Here is an 18,068-nt window from a genome sequence, read left to right as displayed (position 1 = left end):
CGCCTGCTGCTGGAACTCCGTAGTGTATTCTTGAATGGTTTGATTGACCCTTTGGCGCAAGCCGTACCACTTGTACCAATGTTCTTCAAGGAATCCCACCAGATAGAACTGTTTCCTAAGTAGCTCCTTGAACTTGTTCCACGACACCGCCTTCTTCTCCTATTTGCAATAGGATTTCTACCATGTCAACGCGTGCCCTGAAAGCTTCAAAGTCGCGAACACAATCTTCTCTTTCGACGAATAGCCATAAAGAGTAAAATACGTCTCCATCCGCTTGATCCAGTCATCAAGCCTCTCGATGTCAACACTCCCATCATAAATAGGAATCTCCACTCTGAAATCAATCTTCAGATTCTGGTAAGAATTCTTACCCCCTTGATGCAGTGCAGTCTTGACGGTCTCGTCCTCCTCGTCGGAGCCAAGCTCCTTGTATTGCGATCGAGTCAGGACCATGCACAGGATGCCCCCTTCGTAGGATCTGATCGCTCTGATACCAACTTGATACGAGTTGCCGTGCGAGCACCCTTTGGTCGTGGAATTACCAAAAGGTGGGTTGAGAAGAGGATGACCAAAACACAAGAACAATTCAATTTGGCGAAGGAAAATACCTTCTCTAGATTATGAAGAACAAAAGATTACAATCTCTCCCTCACAATCTCACTCTAGAATTGAAGAACAAGCTCTCCAAATCTCAATCTAGAATTCTAATCTCTCTTGATTAAACTCTCTGATCTCAAAGATGTTTAGAAACCCTAAAACAATCCCTTATATAGGTGTACAAACGTGGATGGTAGTTTGGTAAATAATCAGACCCAAAACCAACAGGAAAACGCGTGAACAGAATCCCAAACGAACCAGGAAATCATCGATGAGTCGACTCATGACTGTGATGAGTCGACTCGACAGAAACTGGACAAATCTTCACAACCAGCGATGAGTCGACTCATGATAGTCATGAGTCGACTCAACCTAATGAGTCGACTCATGACTGTAATGAGTCGACTCACAGGCTGAAAACTGGGTACTTCGATTCTTCTGCTCGTCTCGTCTCGTTCCACGCTTTCTCCTGTGTTCCCTTATACTGTTTGACACCTCTATTCTCATACTATCATGAGAATCATCTATCCTCAAGCTCCCATGAGGATCGCTAAGTTCCGAAGAGAAGATACACCCGTATCATTAGTGCAAGTGGGAGTTTGTTAGATATAGGTGTCTTGCAGACAATAATTGTATATTATAACAAGACCTATATGAATATAACATCCTTGTTCAAAATGATAGTATACTATTTTGGTCAATATTTATCTGATATTTTAATATAGATATAGTCCTTAGAATGATACTAGACTATCAGACATTTCGGATATGATCGTAATGAAAAGATCTGATTTATCGCAAACGTATATTGTAAAATGTTCCTAGTCAATGAAGTGCTGAAATGGGACTTCATCACTTTAGAAAGACTAGTGTATATTCTATTTCTCCTTTGGTAGGATGATGATCCATCTCTTGGATCATTGATGTGATACATCAAGATATAGTATTATTTCTCCTTTGGTAGGATGATGATCCATCTCTTGGATCATTGATGTGATACATCAAGATATAGTATACAGGTGACTCATTAGTGAATGAGTTGACTGATATAGTATACAGGTGACTCATTAGTGAATGAGTTGACTGAATGACTCACTGAGAACATCTAGTTGGTAGTTATACTTAACTGTCAAATAGAAGTTCTAAAGTGACATAGTACAAAGTAGTCTCTTGACCTGAGGCATCAGTGCAATATCTTACATGTCAGTATAGGTGTACTTAGACTTTTACCTAAACACATTCTCATTGAGTTGTGCATAACGGTCATTGTTGGGTGCATCCCAAGATATAAGTAGATATTGAGATTTCAAAATGGGATTCGTCTCTCCCAGTATAAGGGGGTTGATGTCATAAGATTATTTGATATAACTACAGCCTGGAAATCCTTGGCTAAGGTAAATAAGATAAACTGAGTGTCAGTTTGATCTTAAAGGTTATGAGTTTAATATCAACAAACACTAATCGAGCTATTAGGGTTTGACAGTTTTCCATACCCTAGGCTCTATAGTTTGACATGGTTTGACAAAAAGACCAAACTATACGGTATTATCACTGAGTGGTCCTGATAAAATTGTGTAAGCATCTTACAGATATTTATCACAACTTATACCTGAGTAGTCTTCATGTGTAGCTAGCACCTCTATTGTACTTGTGGATATGATCCACTGGCGAGTCTTAAGTTAGGCCCTAGAGTCACACCAAGCGCGTACTTGAATCCTATAGAATACAATTTATAAAGTTAATGTGTATGATTGATATGCATATATGATTTTTACCGGATACACATAAACGGTTATATGTATTGGTAAAATCAGAATGATATGTGCTTAAGAAATGAATTCTAGTATTTTTCCCATAAAGTTAACTTTTAGTCAACTGATTGACTTTTTGGTCAACAGTTGACTTTTGGTCAACCCATTGATTTTTTTTTGGTCATATGATGACTTATCAGTTAATGATTGGAAAAATTACGTAATACCGTATTTATGAAATATCATATTGATGTGGTATTTTTATTTATAAAATATACACTTCATTATACCTTGATTAATGAGTCATGAGATGAGTCATTATATGGTTTGGGCACATGGTTTTAGCACATAGTTTTGATTCTTCATGACTCTTTGCATGACTCATGAGATGAGTCATTGCATGACTCATGAAAGAAATCATTACATTTAGATGACTCATGGCATGACTCATGAGATGAGTCATGACATATCTCACTCTATATATATGAGCTCTCTTTCTTATGGAAAGGTTAATGAAAAATTGGCTAAGTGGTTTTTTCCATAAGAGAATAAAAGAGAGCTATTCTCTTACTAAACTCTAGCAATCTTTGAGTAAGAGGAAGTAGTAGGATTTTATAGTACCCAGGGGTGGATATCTTGCCTTGTGTCTCAAGAAGACTCTGATTTTATCAAGCTCATTTGAAGACTTGGAGATTCACTACAAGGAGGTTTACAACAACAAGGAGAACGAGCTAAGGGTTGTTCGATCTACCATCAAATCACGCTACGAAAGTAAGCCTTCAAAGTTCTTGGTTGCTCTCTTTTTTATTAGGGATCATGTTAGCTTGTTTTTCATTATCTCTACATGCTTAGTATTATTATACATACAGTCTTCCGTTGCGTATTTTGCATGTATTTAGCTCGAATTTCCAATAATATGTCTTTGAACTCCTTCATTATGAGTAAATATTTCAGTTTACTATTCTAAGCTATATTATTATATCAAAAATCTACTTTTAAATTTCCAGCATGAAAGGAAATTGTTTGCCCCAATTATTTGAGAAAGGACAAATTTTTAAAAAGGACTATTTTTAAATAAATATTAACAAAATTAACATTGTTATTGCAAAATTAACAAAATCAGCTATTTTCTACAATCTTGACAGAAAATAATTGATTTTACCGGGAAAAGGTTTGAGAATTACACGAAACTACTAGTCACGGGTAATTAGGGAACCACTAATGACAAATCTGCTCTCTTAACATCTCGTCACCTCCCTCAATGCCCCCTACCCCCCACCCCACCATCTCCCTCGCTCTAGTTCACCTCCCTGCCTTCCTCGTATCCCGTCACTCTTCGCCGACAAAGTCTAGGAGCTCCTATTCTCCCTCCTCCCCTTCGCCGACGGTGACTGCAACGTCGCCTCCCTTGCCTGCAAGTTCCTCTACAACATCGACTGTCGTCGCTCCCGCCACCACCTCTTCATCAGCAACTGCTACACCGTCTCCCTCATAGCCGTCGCCGACAGGTTTCCTGCCATTAGGATTGGCGACTGTCGCTGCTAATTGCAGGTAATTTGCACTGGGTTTGATGCTTTTATTTGATTTTGATGGGGATTTGGTGTGTAGTTTAGGGATTTTTTTTGTTAAAAGATTGGATTTTTCAGCAAAAATTTGGATATTTGGTTGTTTGGGGGTGTGGATTGTGGATTTTTTTGGGTTCAATGTTGGATTTTTCTGCAGAAACTAGCTGTGGCTAATCAAGATTTGTTGCACCACTAATGATGATTAATGTACTCTAATTATACGGGACTAGTAGTGCCGTGTAGATTAAAACTTTTGTTTTGTAGATTAAAATTTTTGTTTGTTAAATTAAAACTTTTGTTTTGTAAAATCGACCTCATTTTGGTCAATGAGATCGATTTTGCTAATTTTATTATCAAATGGTCGATTTTGCTTATATTGTTTATAAAAAAATTGATTTTAATCATTTCTCTTTTGAAAAACTATTCTCAACATGCCTTAAAATTTCAATATTATAACATATTTTCTGCTGAAGTTATGCTATTTGAGTTGCACATTTCAAGGGAATGTAATAAAGCTAAAGGCTGCTAATATTTATTGTATTATTTAGTTGTAGGGTAGTTCACATGGATTCACAACTTGAAACTCAATTAAATGAAAAAAATTATTATGGACTAAGAAAATGTATAATTGCTTAATTGTAGCACTCAATTGACAAATGCATAAAGAGCAAAAGCCTAATATGGGTTTCTCAAAAATTGCTCATCAAGCAACATGAGCGGAGTTGTTCACTAAGTGTGGAATAAGGGTTAATGTGACACATGTAAAAAATCGGTTGAAATCACTTAAATAGGATTTGGATGTCTTTCAAGATATGCACCATTATTACTAGTGGTTCTACATTTGATAAAGTTACAAGAATGATGAGTAACAGTGAAAAGTTTGGGAAGACTTTGTAGTCTATGTAATCATCCCAAGATCGTAATTACTTAACAGTTATCAATATTAATTATTTTTTACTATTCAATATATGACATTATGTAGTCTTTCTTTTAGCTTGACATCCATCATTCTTGTAACTCTATTAAGTGCAAAACCACTAGTAGCATTTTACATATTCTGAAAGGTAAACAAATCGTTCTTAAGTATTTTCAACCAATATTTACATGTATCTGATTAGTCATTATTCCAGACTTATGCACAACTTAGGGCATGGTGCTTAATAAACAACCTTGGAGAAATTCTTATCGGATTTTGTTCTTTTGGGCATTGTTTGATAATTAAGTACTGTTAGACCCTAGAGGGGGGGTGATTAGGGTCTTATGCTAATCTAATCCGATTTAAATGCCAATTAAAATTAATTAATACGTTATCCTAGCAAGTATGAAATACAACAATATTTGTAAGCTAGGATAAGCAATGTAAACAATAAGATATATCCTATATAATGAAATATATATATATGCAAGGATATATAAACTGACACAAGGGTAAATAATATGAACTAGACAGTGGATGATATAGATAATGAGCTAATGACAATGGCGATATAAGATATGAACATAAATATGAATGAACGCCAAAGCACACTCAAACAAGCAATATGATCACGGAGTTCGGACCTTCCGTCCTACGTCTCCGCTCCCCACTCCCGGGGAGAAATCCACTAACACAATCCGGTTTGGAAGCCGGAACTTCTTCTACACACTCGGTTTACAAGTTCACCGAAAACTCTCACACAACAAACACTATGCAATCACACTCTACACCCACTAAGTGTTGGACCTAGCCGTGTCTCCCTCAAGTGCTCGGTTACAACCTCTCCCTAGGCACGTCAACCGACGCCACTCCTCTTGGGACGATCCCCGACTCTCACCACACACTCCTCACTCGGTGTACAAGTGTATTACAAAGTGATTCTCACAATAAGCACAAATATGAATGTCAGAGAAAGAATTTATAAAAAATAATTTCCCAGTTGATAGAAATAAATGTTTGAACATAGATTTACAGTTTCTGAAAATCTGCTGACATACACGATTTTGTAAAATCAATTGGGTATAGTAAATCAACTCCAAAAATAGTAAAATTTTGAGGGAAGTTTCTAAACATGTAGATAAACATGTCAGAGAAAGAATTTTGCAAATATCACTTCCCATTTGTGAAAACTCATCTGTTTTGTAAAACATACACGAACATGTGCACGAACGAAAACATGATTTTGTAAATTCCATTAAACATAACAAATCAATTCTAAACTTGATGAAACTTTGCGAAATGTTTGTAAACATGAAAACAAACATGTTAGAAAAAGAATTTCTCAAATTGAATTTCCATTTGTGAAAACTCATGTATTTTGCAAGTGTGTCCAAAGCATAAAAACTCAAAACCATGCATGTATATATATAACTATATATATACATAGAAACCAAATACGTGTGTGTATATGATATTGAGCTTAAGGTACTTAACACACATAATATAAAATCTAAACTAGATTACCCAAGCTTGATCTTGATCTTCATTGTAGCTCAACTTGGTACACATGCGGATGAAGCTTGAACTTGATCTTTAACTTTGAATTGCAAGGCTTCAACCCACAATTCCGCCAACCTCCATTTGATATCGTCGTTATGGCGCAATCCATCCATCCTCCAACTACGTTGTTTGTCTATAATAAATACGAAAACACAAATACTAGACAAACAACATTAGTGGTAAATTGTTTGTTAAACATCATCAAAACAAGAAGGCCAACAATCTCCCCCTTTTTGATGATGACAAACAATTTACAAAAAGGATATATGCATGAAAGGAAATGAACGTACAATGTATAATATATACAATGTATAATATATCATGCATATAAACAAGAAAGAATATACTCACAATATTATACAATGTATGACAACATCAAAAAGGGGACAAAGGAATAAGAGAGCGAAAGCTCCCCCTATCAATAAGCACGGGTGAGTATCAAACATAAAAAGATATAGGGATTGCTCCCCCTATCAAAATGCCATATGGAATATATGAAATGAATATCATGGCAAACATATGTGAGCATGCATAAATAATATGCCAAAAATCACTCACATCCAAGAGATAATGAGAACACATAATGATATGTTACGATAAATAGGTGTCTCAAAAATACAAGCCTAAAACCATGTATAAAAAATAGATTTATGAAATCAAAAGAGAGAAAACATGAGAATCATGCAAAAAGAGTTTTCGAATGAAAACAAATCAACCAAATGAAATCATAAATCAACTATTTAAACCAAAAATGATGTTTGATCAACAAAAAAAAAATTTCTTTGTAAGACATGATCAAACCACTCATAGAATATATTATAAAGCACGAATAGATGATCCATTAGCACAAACACATAAATATCATCATATAAGTGAATTATAATGAATTCAAAAGCAACAAATCAAAACAAAATCTTTGACAAAAGAATTTCAAGAGAGGCAACAAAATCTTTGATACCAATATATCAAGCTCTTAAGCTTGTTCCAACCCATATAAATCCGGTAAACATGATTTGGGAATAAACACCCAATAAACCCGGAGGGTTATATAAATACAAACATCTCATCAAAATCAAAACTAATGAAAACAAAAGATTTGATAAAAGAAAATTTGTTTTCATAACCAAAAGATCTTAAAACATAATTTTCAAAACCAAGACAAAGATAGATAAAAATTCTAAAATTCTTGGTTTAAAATCAAATTTATTTTGGTACCCAAGAACTCTTGGTACCAAAAGATTTAGGGACATGACCCCTATCATTTAAGCTCAAAGCCCTAGGGTTATGAACCCTCTTAGGCGCATGTGGTGCACGAACACGGTCATAACAATAATCACTCAAATGACCCTTCCGATTGCAATATGTACAATGGAAAGGAAGCATTTGCTTATGTTGACCATTAAAAGGTGCACGTGGAACATTTGCAAACAAAGGTAAAATATTTGAAGCTTTTTGCAAATGTAAAACATTATCAAAACAAAACTTTCCTAAGTGGCCAAATCTACCACAAACATTACATTTATAAACATGTGGTCTACTAGAAACATTTGGCAAATAAGACTTATTTTTCAAATCAAAACAATATTTGGCCAAATGACCAAAACGACCACAAATATCACATTTAAACACATGAGCATGCTTATGATGAACATGATGAGTATGTGCATGTGTATGTGAAAAATGTGATGATGAAGCTTGATGAGATACACAAGAAGGATTAATATGAGCCTTAGAGGGTTTTTGTGCATCATAGCAAAATCTAGCAAGATGGCCTTTACGACCGCAATTTATGCTTTTGTAGACTTTACTATACACGTGTGCATGATGAATAGGATGTTTAGATGTTTTAGCATGAGACTTAGCACACATGTACACAAAAAATATAAAAACCATATAAAAGAATAGATTTATGAAATCAAAAGAAGAGGAACATGAGAATCATGCAAAAAGTTTTCAAATGAAAACAAATCAACCAAAAGAATTCATAAATCAAAGTTTATATTCAAAAACAATGTTTGATCAATAAAGAAAAATTTTCTTTACATAACTTGATCAAACCACTCATAGAATACATTATAAAGCACGAATAGATGATCCATTAGCACAAACACATAAATATCATCATATAAGTGAATTATAATGAATTCAAAAGCAACAAATCAAAACACAATTTTTAAGAGAGGCAACAATTATATCAAGCTCTTGAGCTTGTTCCAACCCATATAATCATTTTAGCATCCGGTAAACATGATTTGGGAATAAACACCCAATAAATCCGGAGGGTTATATAAATACAAACCTCTTATCAAAATCAAAACTAATAATCATGAAAACAAAAGATTTGATAAAAGAAAATTTGTTTTCATAACCAAAAGATCTTAAAACATAATTTTCAAAACCAAGACAAAAAAAATAAAAACACTAAAGTTCTTGGTTTAAAATCAAATTTGTTTTGGTACCCAAGTATTCTTGGTACCAAAAGATTTAGGGACATGACCCCTATCATTAAAGCTCAAAGTCCTAGGGTTATGAACCCTCTTGGACATATATGGTGCACGGGATCGGTCATAGCAATAATTACTCAAATGACCCTTCCGATTGCAATATGTACAATGGAAAGGAAGCATTTGCTTATGTTGACCATTAAAAGGTGCACGTGGAACATTTGCAAATAAAGATTGTCTTTTAGAATTATTTTGCAAATGAGAACCATCATTAAACAAAGGTGGTCTACTTGAGAAATTTGGCAAGTTTGAATAATTTTTTAAATCATAACAAAATTTTGCCAAATGGCCAAATCTACCACAAATATCACACTTAAACACATGTGGTCTATGAAAAACATTTGGCAAACTAGAATTCTTTTTCATGTCAAAGCAAAACTTTGCCAAATGGCCAAACCGACCACATAGATCACATTTATACACATTAACATGCTTATGATGAGAAATAGATGCATGTGCATGTGTGTGTGATGAAGAAGCCTTATGAGATGCACAAGAAGCATTAATCTTAGAAGATTTGTGTGCATCATAGCAAAATTTAGCAATGTGGCCTTTACGACCGCAAATTGAGCATTTGTAAACTTTGCTATACATATGTGCATAGTGAGTGCTTGGTTTTGAAGAGTTAGCACGAGACTTTGCACATAAGTCCATAAGTTTCTTGTTATTAACAATGCATGTGTTAAGAGTTGAATCTAAAGATGAAATACGATTTTTAATATTGTTCAACTCATCATTAGGCATAGAAGCATTGTCAATAGAAGTAGAGCAAATATGATCATTTTTAAATGATGTAATTTTACTTCTAATAGACTCTACTTCTAACATGGCATCATTCTTCTCATGAATTAAGCTAGTAACATTGGAACTCAAGGTAATATGATCCAATTTTAATTTTTTATTATTTTCTTTAAGGATCACATTATCTTTAGCAATAGTATCAAATTTTGATGCTAGCAATTCATGATCGGATTTCAAATTAACATGCTTGCTTTTAAGATCAATGAAATTATTATGCAACTTAGTGTAGGCATGCATTAACCTATCATATGCACAAGCAAGTTCATCATTAGGTAAATCATTTATGGTTTCGAACTCGCAAACCTCACTAGGGCTATCGCCTAGTGGCCGTGTGCATGATGCTCCACATGAACTTGAAGCCGGATCCGCCAAAACTTGTTGGATCGCCTCCAAGTCCCCTTGATGTGCTTCAATTAATTTCCATAAGGTGTAAGCACTATCAACATGAACAAACTTGTTAGACATAGATGAGTTAAAAGCATTTAGCAAATATTCTAACAAAATGTTGTTCATAGTAAACATACGATGATCATTTTTATTCCACTTGGATTTCTCCATAGTGGGCACAATATAGGCATCATCTATAATTTCCCATAAATCAAAGTGTTTAGATTGAACAAAAAGTTTAAATCTAACACACCATTGGGCATAAGGGAAATTATCTAACCTAGGAGCAATATTAATGGCATAACCTAAACCATGCATATCCATAATATAAAAGGCAAGCAAGATACAAATAAAAGCTCAAAATTAGATTAGCACAATAAGCTAACTTGGATCTTTAACTCAAGGCGATTAGACCTTAAATCAAAGAGCACCAAGCTCTGATACCAATTGTTAGACCCTAGAGGGGGGGTGATTAGGGTCTTATGCTAATCTAATCCGATTAAATGCCAATTAAAATTAATTAACAAGTTATATTCTTGCAAGATAGATATACAAAGAGTTATGTGCAAGAATATGCAATATAAACAATGAGATATATCCTATATGATGAATATACTATATGATAAAATAAAGCTCAAAAATAGATTAGCACAGTAAGCTAACTTGGATCTTTAACTCAAGGCGATTAGACCTTAAATCAAAGAGCACCAAGCTCTGATACCAATTGTTAGACCCTAGAGGGGGGGTGATTAGGGTCTTATGCTAATCTAATCCGATTAAATGCCAATTAAAATTAATTAACAAGTATATTCTTGCAAGATAGATATACAAGAGTTATGTGCAAGAATAAGCAAAATGAACAAAGGTAAATATCCTAGCAATGAGATATACTATGAGATATATGCAAGGATATATGAGCTAACACAAGATGATATATCCTATCAAAGAGATATACAATATGATATATGTATAGGATATGTAAACTAACACAAGGGGTAAACAATCTAAACAAGATAGTGGATGATATAGATAATGAGCTAATGACAATGGCGATATAAGATATGAACATAAATATGAATGAACGCCAAAGCACACTCAAACAAGCAATATGATCACGGAGTTCGGACCTTCCGTCCTACGTCTCCGCTCCCCACTCCCGGGGAGAAATCCACTAACACAATCCGGTTTGGAAGCCGGAACTTCTTCTACACACTCGGTTTTCTAGCTAACCGAAAACTCTACAACTCACACTCTTGCAATCACACTCTACACCCACTAAGTGTTGGACCTAGCCGTGTCTCCCTCAAGTGCTCGGTTACAACCTCTCCCTAGGCACGTCAACCGACGCCACTCCTCTTGGGACGATCCCCGACTCTCACCACACACTCCTCACTCGGTGTACAAGTGTATTACAAAGTGATTTCACAATTAAGCACAATATAGCAAATGATTGTTCTCTCTAACAAGGTGAGAACTCAATTAGGCTCAACTCAATGTCACACTATCCCACAACCCAATTATATAATGTATGCAAATACAATAAGCTCAATGGTTGTGTGTGCAAACAAAGAGTAAATCAAATCAAACTAAACTCAATATAAAACTAGCTTTAATAGAAATGATAATCAACAAATAATTATAAATAAAAGCTAGACTTGAGTTTAGGAAAACTTCTCTAGATCAAGATGGAGAGATGGAGATATGAAGCCCAAACAAGAAGATGATCTCCTCCACTTGTGAAAACTTCTTCATAAACCAAAACAAACACTAACACACTTAAACCCTTGTTTAAAACTCTTTAAACTTGTTTAAAATATTTCTTGAGTTTTTTTAGAGGTATGAGGGCATGGGGTATATATAGGCTCATGAAACAACCCCAAAAACCAATAAAAACACCCCCAAAACATTAAAATAAACAAAAAAACAGAACTAGCCGTTACTGTAGCAACGGTCGGATGCTACAGTACTTCGGTCGACCGGTACGGTCGACCGAGAGCCATCTGCAAAGCTGAGAAACGTCCAGAGACATTTCCGGTCGACCGGTCCGGTCGACCGGAGTTACTGTAGCAGTGCGCAGATGTTTTGTAAAATCAATTTAAAATAGTAAATGAACTCCAAAAATTATGAAATTTTGTGAGGATGTTCTAGACATGTAACATAACATGTCAGAGAAAGAATTTCTGAAAAATATTTTCCCAGTTGAGAGAAATAAATATTTGAACACAAATTTACAGTTTCTGAAAAACTGTAACATATACGATTTTGTAAAATCAATTAGGCATAGTAAATCAACTCCAAAAATAGTAAAATTTTGAGGGAAGTTTCTAAACATGTAGATAAACATGTCAGAGAAAGAATTTTTCAAATATCACTTCCCATTTGTGAAAACTCATCTGTTTTGTAAAACATGCACGAACATGTGCACGAACGAAAACATGATTTTGTAAATTCCATTAAACATAACAAATCAATTCTAAACTTGATGAAACTTTGCGAAATATTTGTAAACATGAAAACAAACATGTTAGAAAGAGAATTTCTCAAATTTAATTTCCATTTGTGAAAACTCATGTATTTTGCAAGTGTGTCCAAAGCATGAAACTCAAAACCATGCATGTATATATATAACTATATATATACATAGAAACCAAATACGTGTGTGTATATGATATTGAGCTTAAGGTACTTAACACACATAATATAAAATCTAAACTAGATTACCCAAGCTTGATCTTGATCTTCATTGTAGCTCAACTTGGTACACATGCGGATGAAGCTTGAACTTGATCTTTAACTTTGAATTGCAAGGCTTCAACCCGACATTCCGCCAACCTCCATTTGATATCGTCGTTAAAGCGCTATTCCATCCATCCTCTAACTATGTTGTTTGTCTACTATGTTGCTTCACTCCACAATTCCGCCAACCTCCATTTGATATCGTCGTTAAAGCGCTATTCCATCCATCCTCTAACTATGTTGTTTGTCTACAATAAATACGAAAACACAAATACTAGACAAACAACATTAGTGGTAAATTGTTTGTTAAACATCATCAAAACAAGAAGGCCAACAAGTACTTCGGTTAAGATATTATTCATTTGCCATGTCCAGACTCTATTTTTCTTTGAAATTGATTGAGTTTTCAAGTTGTGAATTCATCTGAGCTAACTACAACTAAACAATGCAACAAATACTAAGTCTAGCTCTATTATATTTACTTGCAATATGTAAATCAAATAACATAACTCAAGCAACCAATTTGCAATAATGTTCAATTTTTAAGACATGAAGAGAATAGTTTCTAAAATAAAAAGATAAAATAATTGTTTTTCACACGGGCACGTTTTTTTTTGTCAATGAAAATTTTTATTCATTTACCAGGTATGGAAGTTTTTTACACCTCAAGATACTCAGCTATTTACTACTGAGAATCACTAAAGTTTTCATGTATATACAAACCCTCAAAACAAACAGTCCTTGATAATATCAGGACTGTTGAGGACAAAGTACAATATCTCCATCTTAATCTCTCTAACTAAAGTATCTGGACCCTTGCTCTTTTGCTGGAAAATTCTGTTGTTTCTTTCCTGCCATATGATGTATATAGAAGTAACAGGGCCATTCTCTTGAGTTTTTTTATTAAAACCCTTACCTCTCAATCTGGTAGTGTTCTAGTTCAAACAATGATGCCAATTACAGGATTTCCATCTGCACTTTAGCCAATCTAGGATGTTATTCCATACACAGCCTGAATACTCACATTCAAAAAACAAATGATCCATGGTTTCAACTGAAACAGAGCATAGACAACATGAGTTTGAGCTTGTGATCCCCCACCTATGAAGCATGTCTTGTGTGAGCAATCTGTTTTGTATAGCCAGCCAACAAATGAAAGAATGCTTAGGGGTATTTAATCTCTCCCAAACTAATTTCGACCATAGTACTCTGTTTGCAACTGGAGAGAGAGCATGATACAGGGCTGAGAGTTTAATCTTTGCACCTACATAGCAGGAACTGATCATGCTCTTCAAATTATCCACTCCACCATAGAAGATTAGAATTTTATCCCTAACCGTAATCAATTATTTTCACATCCATGAATCTCCCGATTTGCATTTACATGCCAAATATCCCTATGCTTTAAGTATGTATCATGGATCCATTTAATCCACAATAACTCCTTATTAACATGGATATACCATATGCTTCTCAATGCAGAAGCAACATTCCACACAGGAGCCAAAAACACCCCCAACCTACCTTGTTCCTTCCTCAGACACACCCTCTCCGATGAAACAAGAGGAGGCCTCGGACCTTGGCTCGATTTACTCCATAAAAATTTTCCGTATAACTCATCAATTCTCTGAAGAACATTGACAGGAAGAACAAAATTTAATGTCCAGAAAATTTGGATTCCAAGTATCACACTCTTAATCACTTGTAATCTCCCAGCATATGAGAGATTCTTGTGCTTCATCTAGATATTGAATTGACTTTCAATGTTTGTGAGTAGAGGGTTACATTCCATGAAAGATAGCCTCTTAGATGTAAGGGGAACTCCCAAGTATTTGAAAGACATAGCTCCTATAAAGAACCCCAGGAAGTTGTTAATGGAGGACTTACTTGATTCATCCACACCTCCAAAGAAAATAGAACATTTTTCAGGGTTAGCCTCAAGACCAGAATTTCACTAAACTCTATAACACATTGATATAACTTTTGCACAGAGTAATGATCACCTTTAGAGAACAAGAGAAGATCATCTGCAAATATAAGGTGTGTGATCTTAAGATTACCACACTTTGGATGGAATTTAAACAATCTGTCATTCTTTAAAAGATCTAGCTTTCTTGAGAGATATTTCATTCATAGAATGAAGAGGTAAGGAGAAAGAGGATCACATTGTCTTAAGCCATATTCACCCTTGAAATAGCCATGAAGAGGTCCATTTAGAGAAATAGAATACCTTGGAGAAGAGATACATGTCATAATCCACTTGATCATGACATTTGGAAAACCCAATCCATGAAGCAATTCTGCCAGGAAACTCTAGTTGATGGTATCGAATGCCTTTCTGATATCTATATTTATCATTGCCCTTGGAGAAATGTATTTCCTGCTATAACTCTTAACCAGTTCATGAGCAAGCATGATATTTCTTGAAATTTGCCTCCCTTTGACAAACGCACTCTGAGCATCATTCACAAGATACCCCATAATAGTTTTCATCTATTTGCCAGGACTTTTGAGATGAATTTATAAAGACAATTACAACATGAGATAGGTCTAAAATCAGAGGGGTTTTTTAGGCATTTAATCTTAGGAATAAAAGAGATGGAAGTGGAATGTTAGACCCTAGAGGGGGGGGTGATTATGATTAGGGTCTTATGCTAATCTAATCCAATTTAAATACCAATTAAAACTAATTAACAAATTATCCTAGCAAGTATAAAATACAACATGATATATGAGCTAGGATAAGTAATATGAACAATGAGATATATCCTATATGATAAAAATATATGTAAGGATATATAAACTAACACAAGGGTAAAATAAACATAAACAAGATAGTGGATGAAATAAAACGAGCAAAGCACAATTGGCGATATAAGATAAATGCAAAAGCAAATACGCCAATGACAAACTCAAACACACTCAAATAATCACGGAGTTCGGACCTTCCGTCCTACGTCTCCGCTCTCCACTCCCGGGGAGAAATCCACTATCACAATCCGGTTTGGAAGCCGGAACTTCTACACACTCGGTTTTCTAGCTAACCAAAAACTCTACAACTCACACTCTTGCAAACCCACTCTACACCCTCACAAGTGTTGGACCTAGCCGTGTCTCCCTCAAGTGCTCGGTTACAACCTCTCCCTAGGTTCGTCAACCGACGCCACTCCTCTTGGGATGATCCCCGACTCTCACCACACACTCCTCTCGGTGTACAAGTGTATTACAAAGTGATCTCACGATTAAGCAAATTACAATAAATGATTGTTCTCTAATATGGATGAGAACACAATAAAAGCTCATACTCAATTGTTACAACTCTCACCAACCCAAATATACTATGTATGTAAATACAATAAGCTCAAGTGGGTGTGTGTGTGTAAACAATGAGTAAATCAAAATCAAACTAAACTCAATACAAATGCTAGCTTATGGAAATGTAAATCAAACGTATAAATAGCTAGATATGAGTTTAGAGATTCTTCTCTGAATAACAAGATGGAGATATGGATTAAAAGGAAGCTCAAACAATGTAGATGATCTCCTCAAGCTCTTGTGGAATTGATTCACAAAACCGAAACACTCAAATGCTTAAAAACTTATAAACACACTTTAAACAAACTTAAACCCTTGTTAAACTCTTGTTTAAAAACTTCTTGGATTGCTATAAGAACTGAGGTATAAGGGGGTATTTATATGAAACCCCAAAGCCAAGAGAAAACCAAGAAAAGACCAAAAAACCAAACTCAGCAACGGCTTTGGAAACTAGCCGTTAGAACTGATATGACAGTGCGGGGTCGACCGCGAGCAACAAAAAACAGAACTATGGCTCTGGACAAGCGACGGTCGACTGCGACGGTCGACCGCGAAAGTCTCTGGACTTGCTACGGTTGACCGCCACGGTCGACCGCGAGCCAACAAAACATAACCTGAGTCTTGAACTCATGGCGGTCGACCGCGAACAGACACAGACTAAAAACAGGTTTTGAAAGCTGTTATTCTGATTTTGAAACCCTGTTTAAAAATATCAAATAAATTCCAAAAAATATAAAACTTTGGAAAATGAACATGCTACAATGACTGGTTTCCAAAAAGGACTTCCCAAATAAAAAATATCATTATTTTACAAAATAGGCCAAAACACGAAAATGTAAACATATAAATTTTGACATTTTGGCAAAACCATGTTTTGAAACATTACAAAATAATTTTATAGACTTGAAGAAAGATGTAAACTATTGTTATGAAGTCTATAAACAATGAATATAATATTTTCACAAATACAATAGAATATAAAACATATGAGTATGTATATGAAATACAATAGAATATGAAACATATGAGTATGTATATGAAAGTATATTTGTTTCATATCTAAGAAATTAAACCCAAAACATATATGTATATATATATAACTATATATATACAAAACCAAAACGTGTATGTGTGTATATGATTGAGCTTAAAGTACTAACACACATAATATAAACTCCTAAACTAAATTACCCAAGCTAGATCTTGATCTTCAATAAGCTTGACTTGGTACACTTACGGAAGAAGCTTGAACTAGTATCTTTAACTTGAATGTACATTGCTTCACTTTACTATTCCTCCAACCTCCATTGGATATGATCGTTGAAGCATTCCATCCATCCTCCAACATATTGTTTGCCTAGAATAAATATAAAACACAAACACTAGACAAATAATATTAGATGTAAATTGTTTGTAAATCATCATCAAAACAAGAAGGCCAACATGGAATACACCATACCTAGCAGTTTTTCATTCTTGAAAAACTCCTCTATAGGCAAAGTGATCTCCTCCCTAATAACAGACCATGAAGATTTAAAAATGTCATATTGTATCCATCAGGGTCAGGAGCCTTGTTTTCAAAAATAGAGAAGATAGCAGATTTTATTTCCTCCTTTGTAACTGGAGAAGATAAAGCACTCGCTTGAGAAACATATAAGCAAGGACTTGATTTTATGATGTCCCTGTCTGGAGGAATTGTATTCACAGTTGTACCCATAAGGTTCTTGTAATATGTAATTAATTCATTTACAATCTCTTCCCCATTAGTGATTCTGTCCCCTAGATTGTTATATAGAACAGCCACTCTATTGTTGTGCTTGTTTGATTTTACTATAGCATGAAAGAAGCTTGTATACCTGTCACCTTGCAAATTCCATGCAATCCTGGCTTTCTGCTGATAAAAAGACAATTCACAATCAAGGAGCTTTTTTTATAG

At 34.8% G+C, this 18,068-nt stretch overlaps 1 protein-coding gene across 1 annotated transcript in view; it reads right to left on the bottom strand.

Annotated features, from left to right (window-relative positions):
• The window catches only part of LOC109823271, a 5,089-nt gene continuing 563 nt past the window's right edge, over positions 13,543–18,068 (bottom strand). The window contains exons 2-5 of the mRNA XM_020389556.1: positions 17,657–18,026; positions 14,705–14,844; positions 14,202–14,558; positions 13,543–13,668 (exon numbers count right to left, since the gene is read on the bottom strand). Coding sequence (XP_020245145.1) covers positions 13,543–13,668; positions 14,202–14,558; positions 14,705–14,844; positions 17,657–18,026 — 993 coding nt within the window. The remainder of the gene's footprint in view (positions 13,669–14,201; positions 14,559–14,704; positions 14,845–17,656; positions 18,027–18,068) is intronic.

Source organism: Asparagus officinalis, chromosome 9, assembly GCF_001876935.1.
Source record: "Asparagus officinalis chromosome 9, Aspof.V1, whole genome shotgun sequence".
NCBI classification, from domain to species: Eukaryota; Viridiplantae; Streptophyta; class Magnoliopsida; order Asparagales; family Asparagaceae; genus Asparagus; species Asparagus officinalis.
Note: the sequence above shows the minus strand (reverse complement) of the source record. Positions and strands in the feature narration are given on the sequence as shown.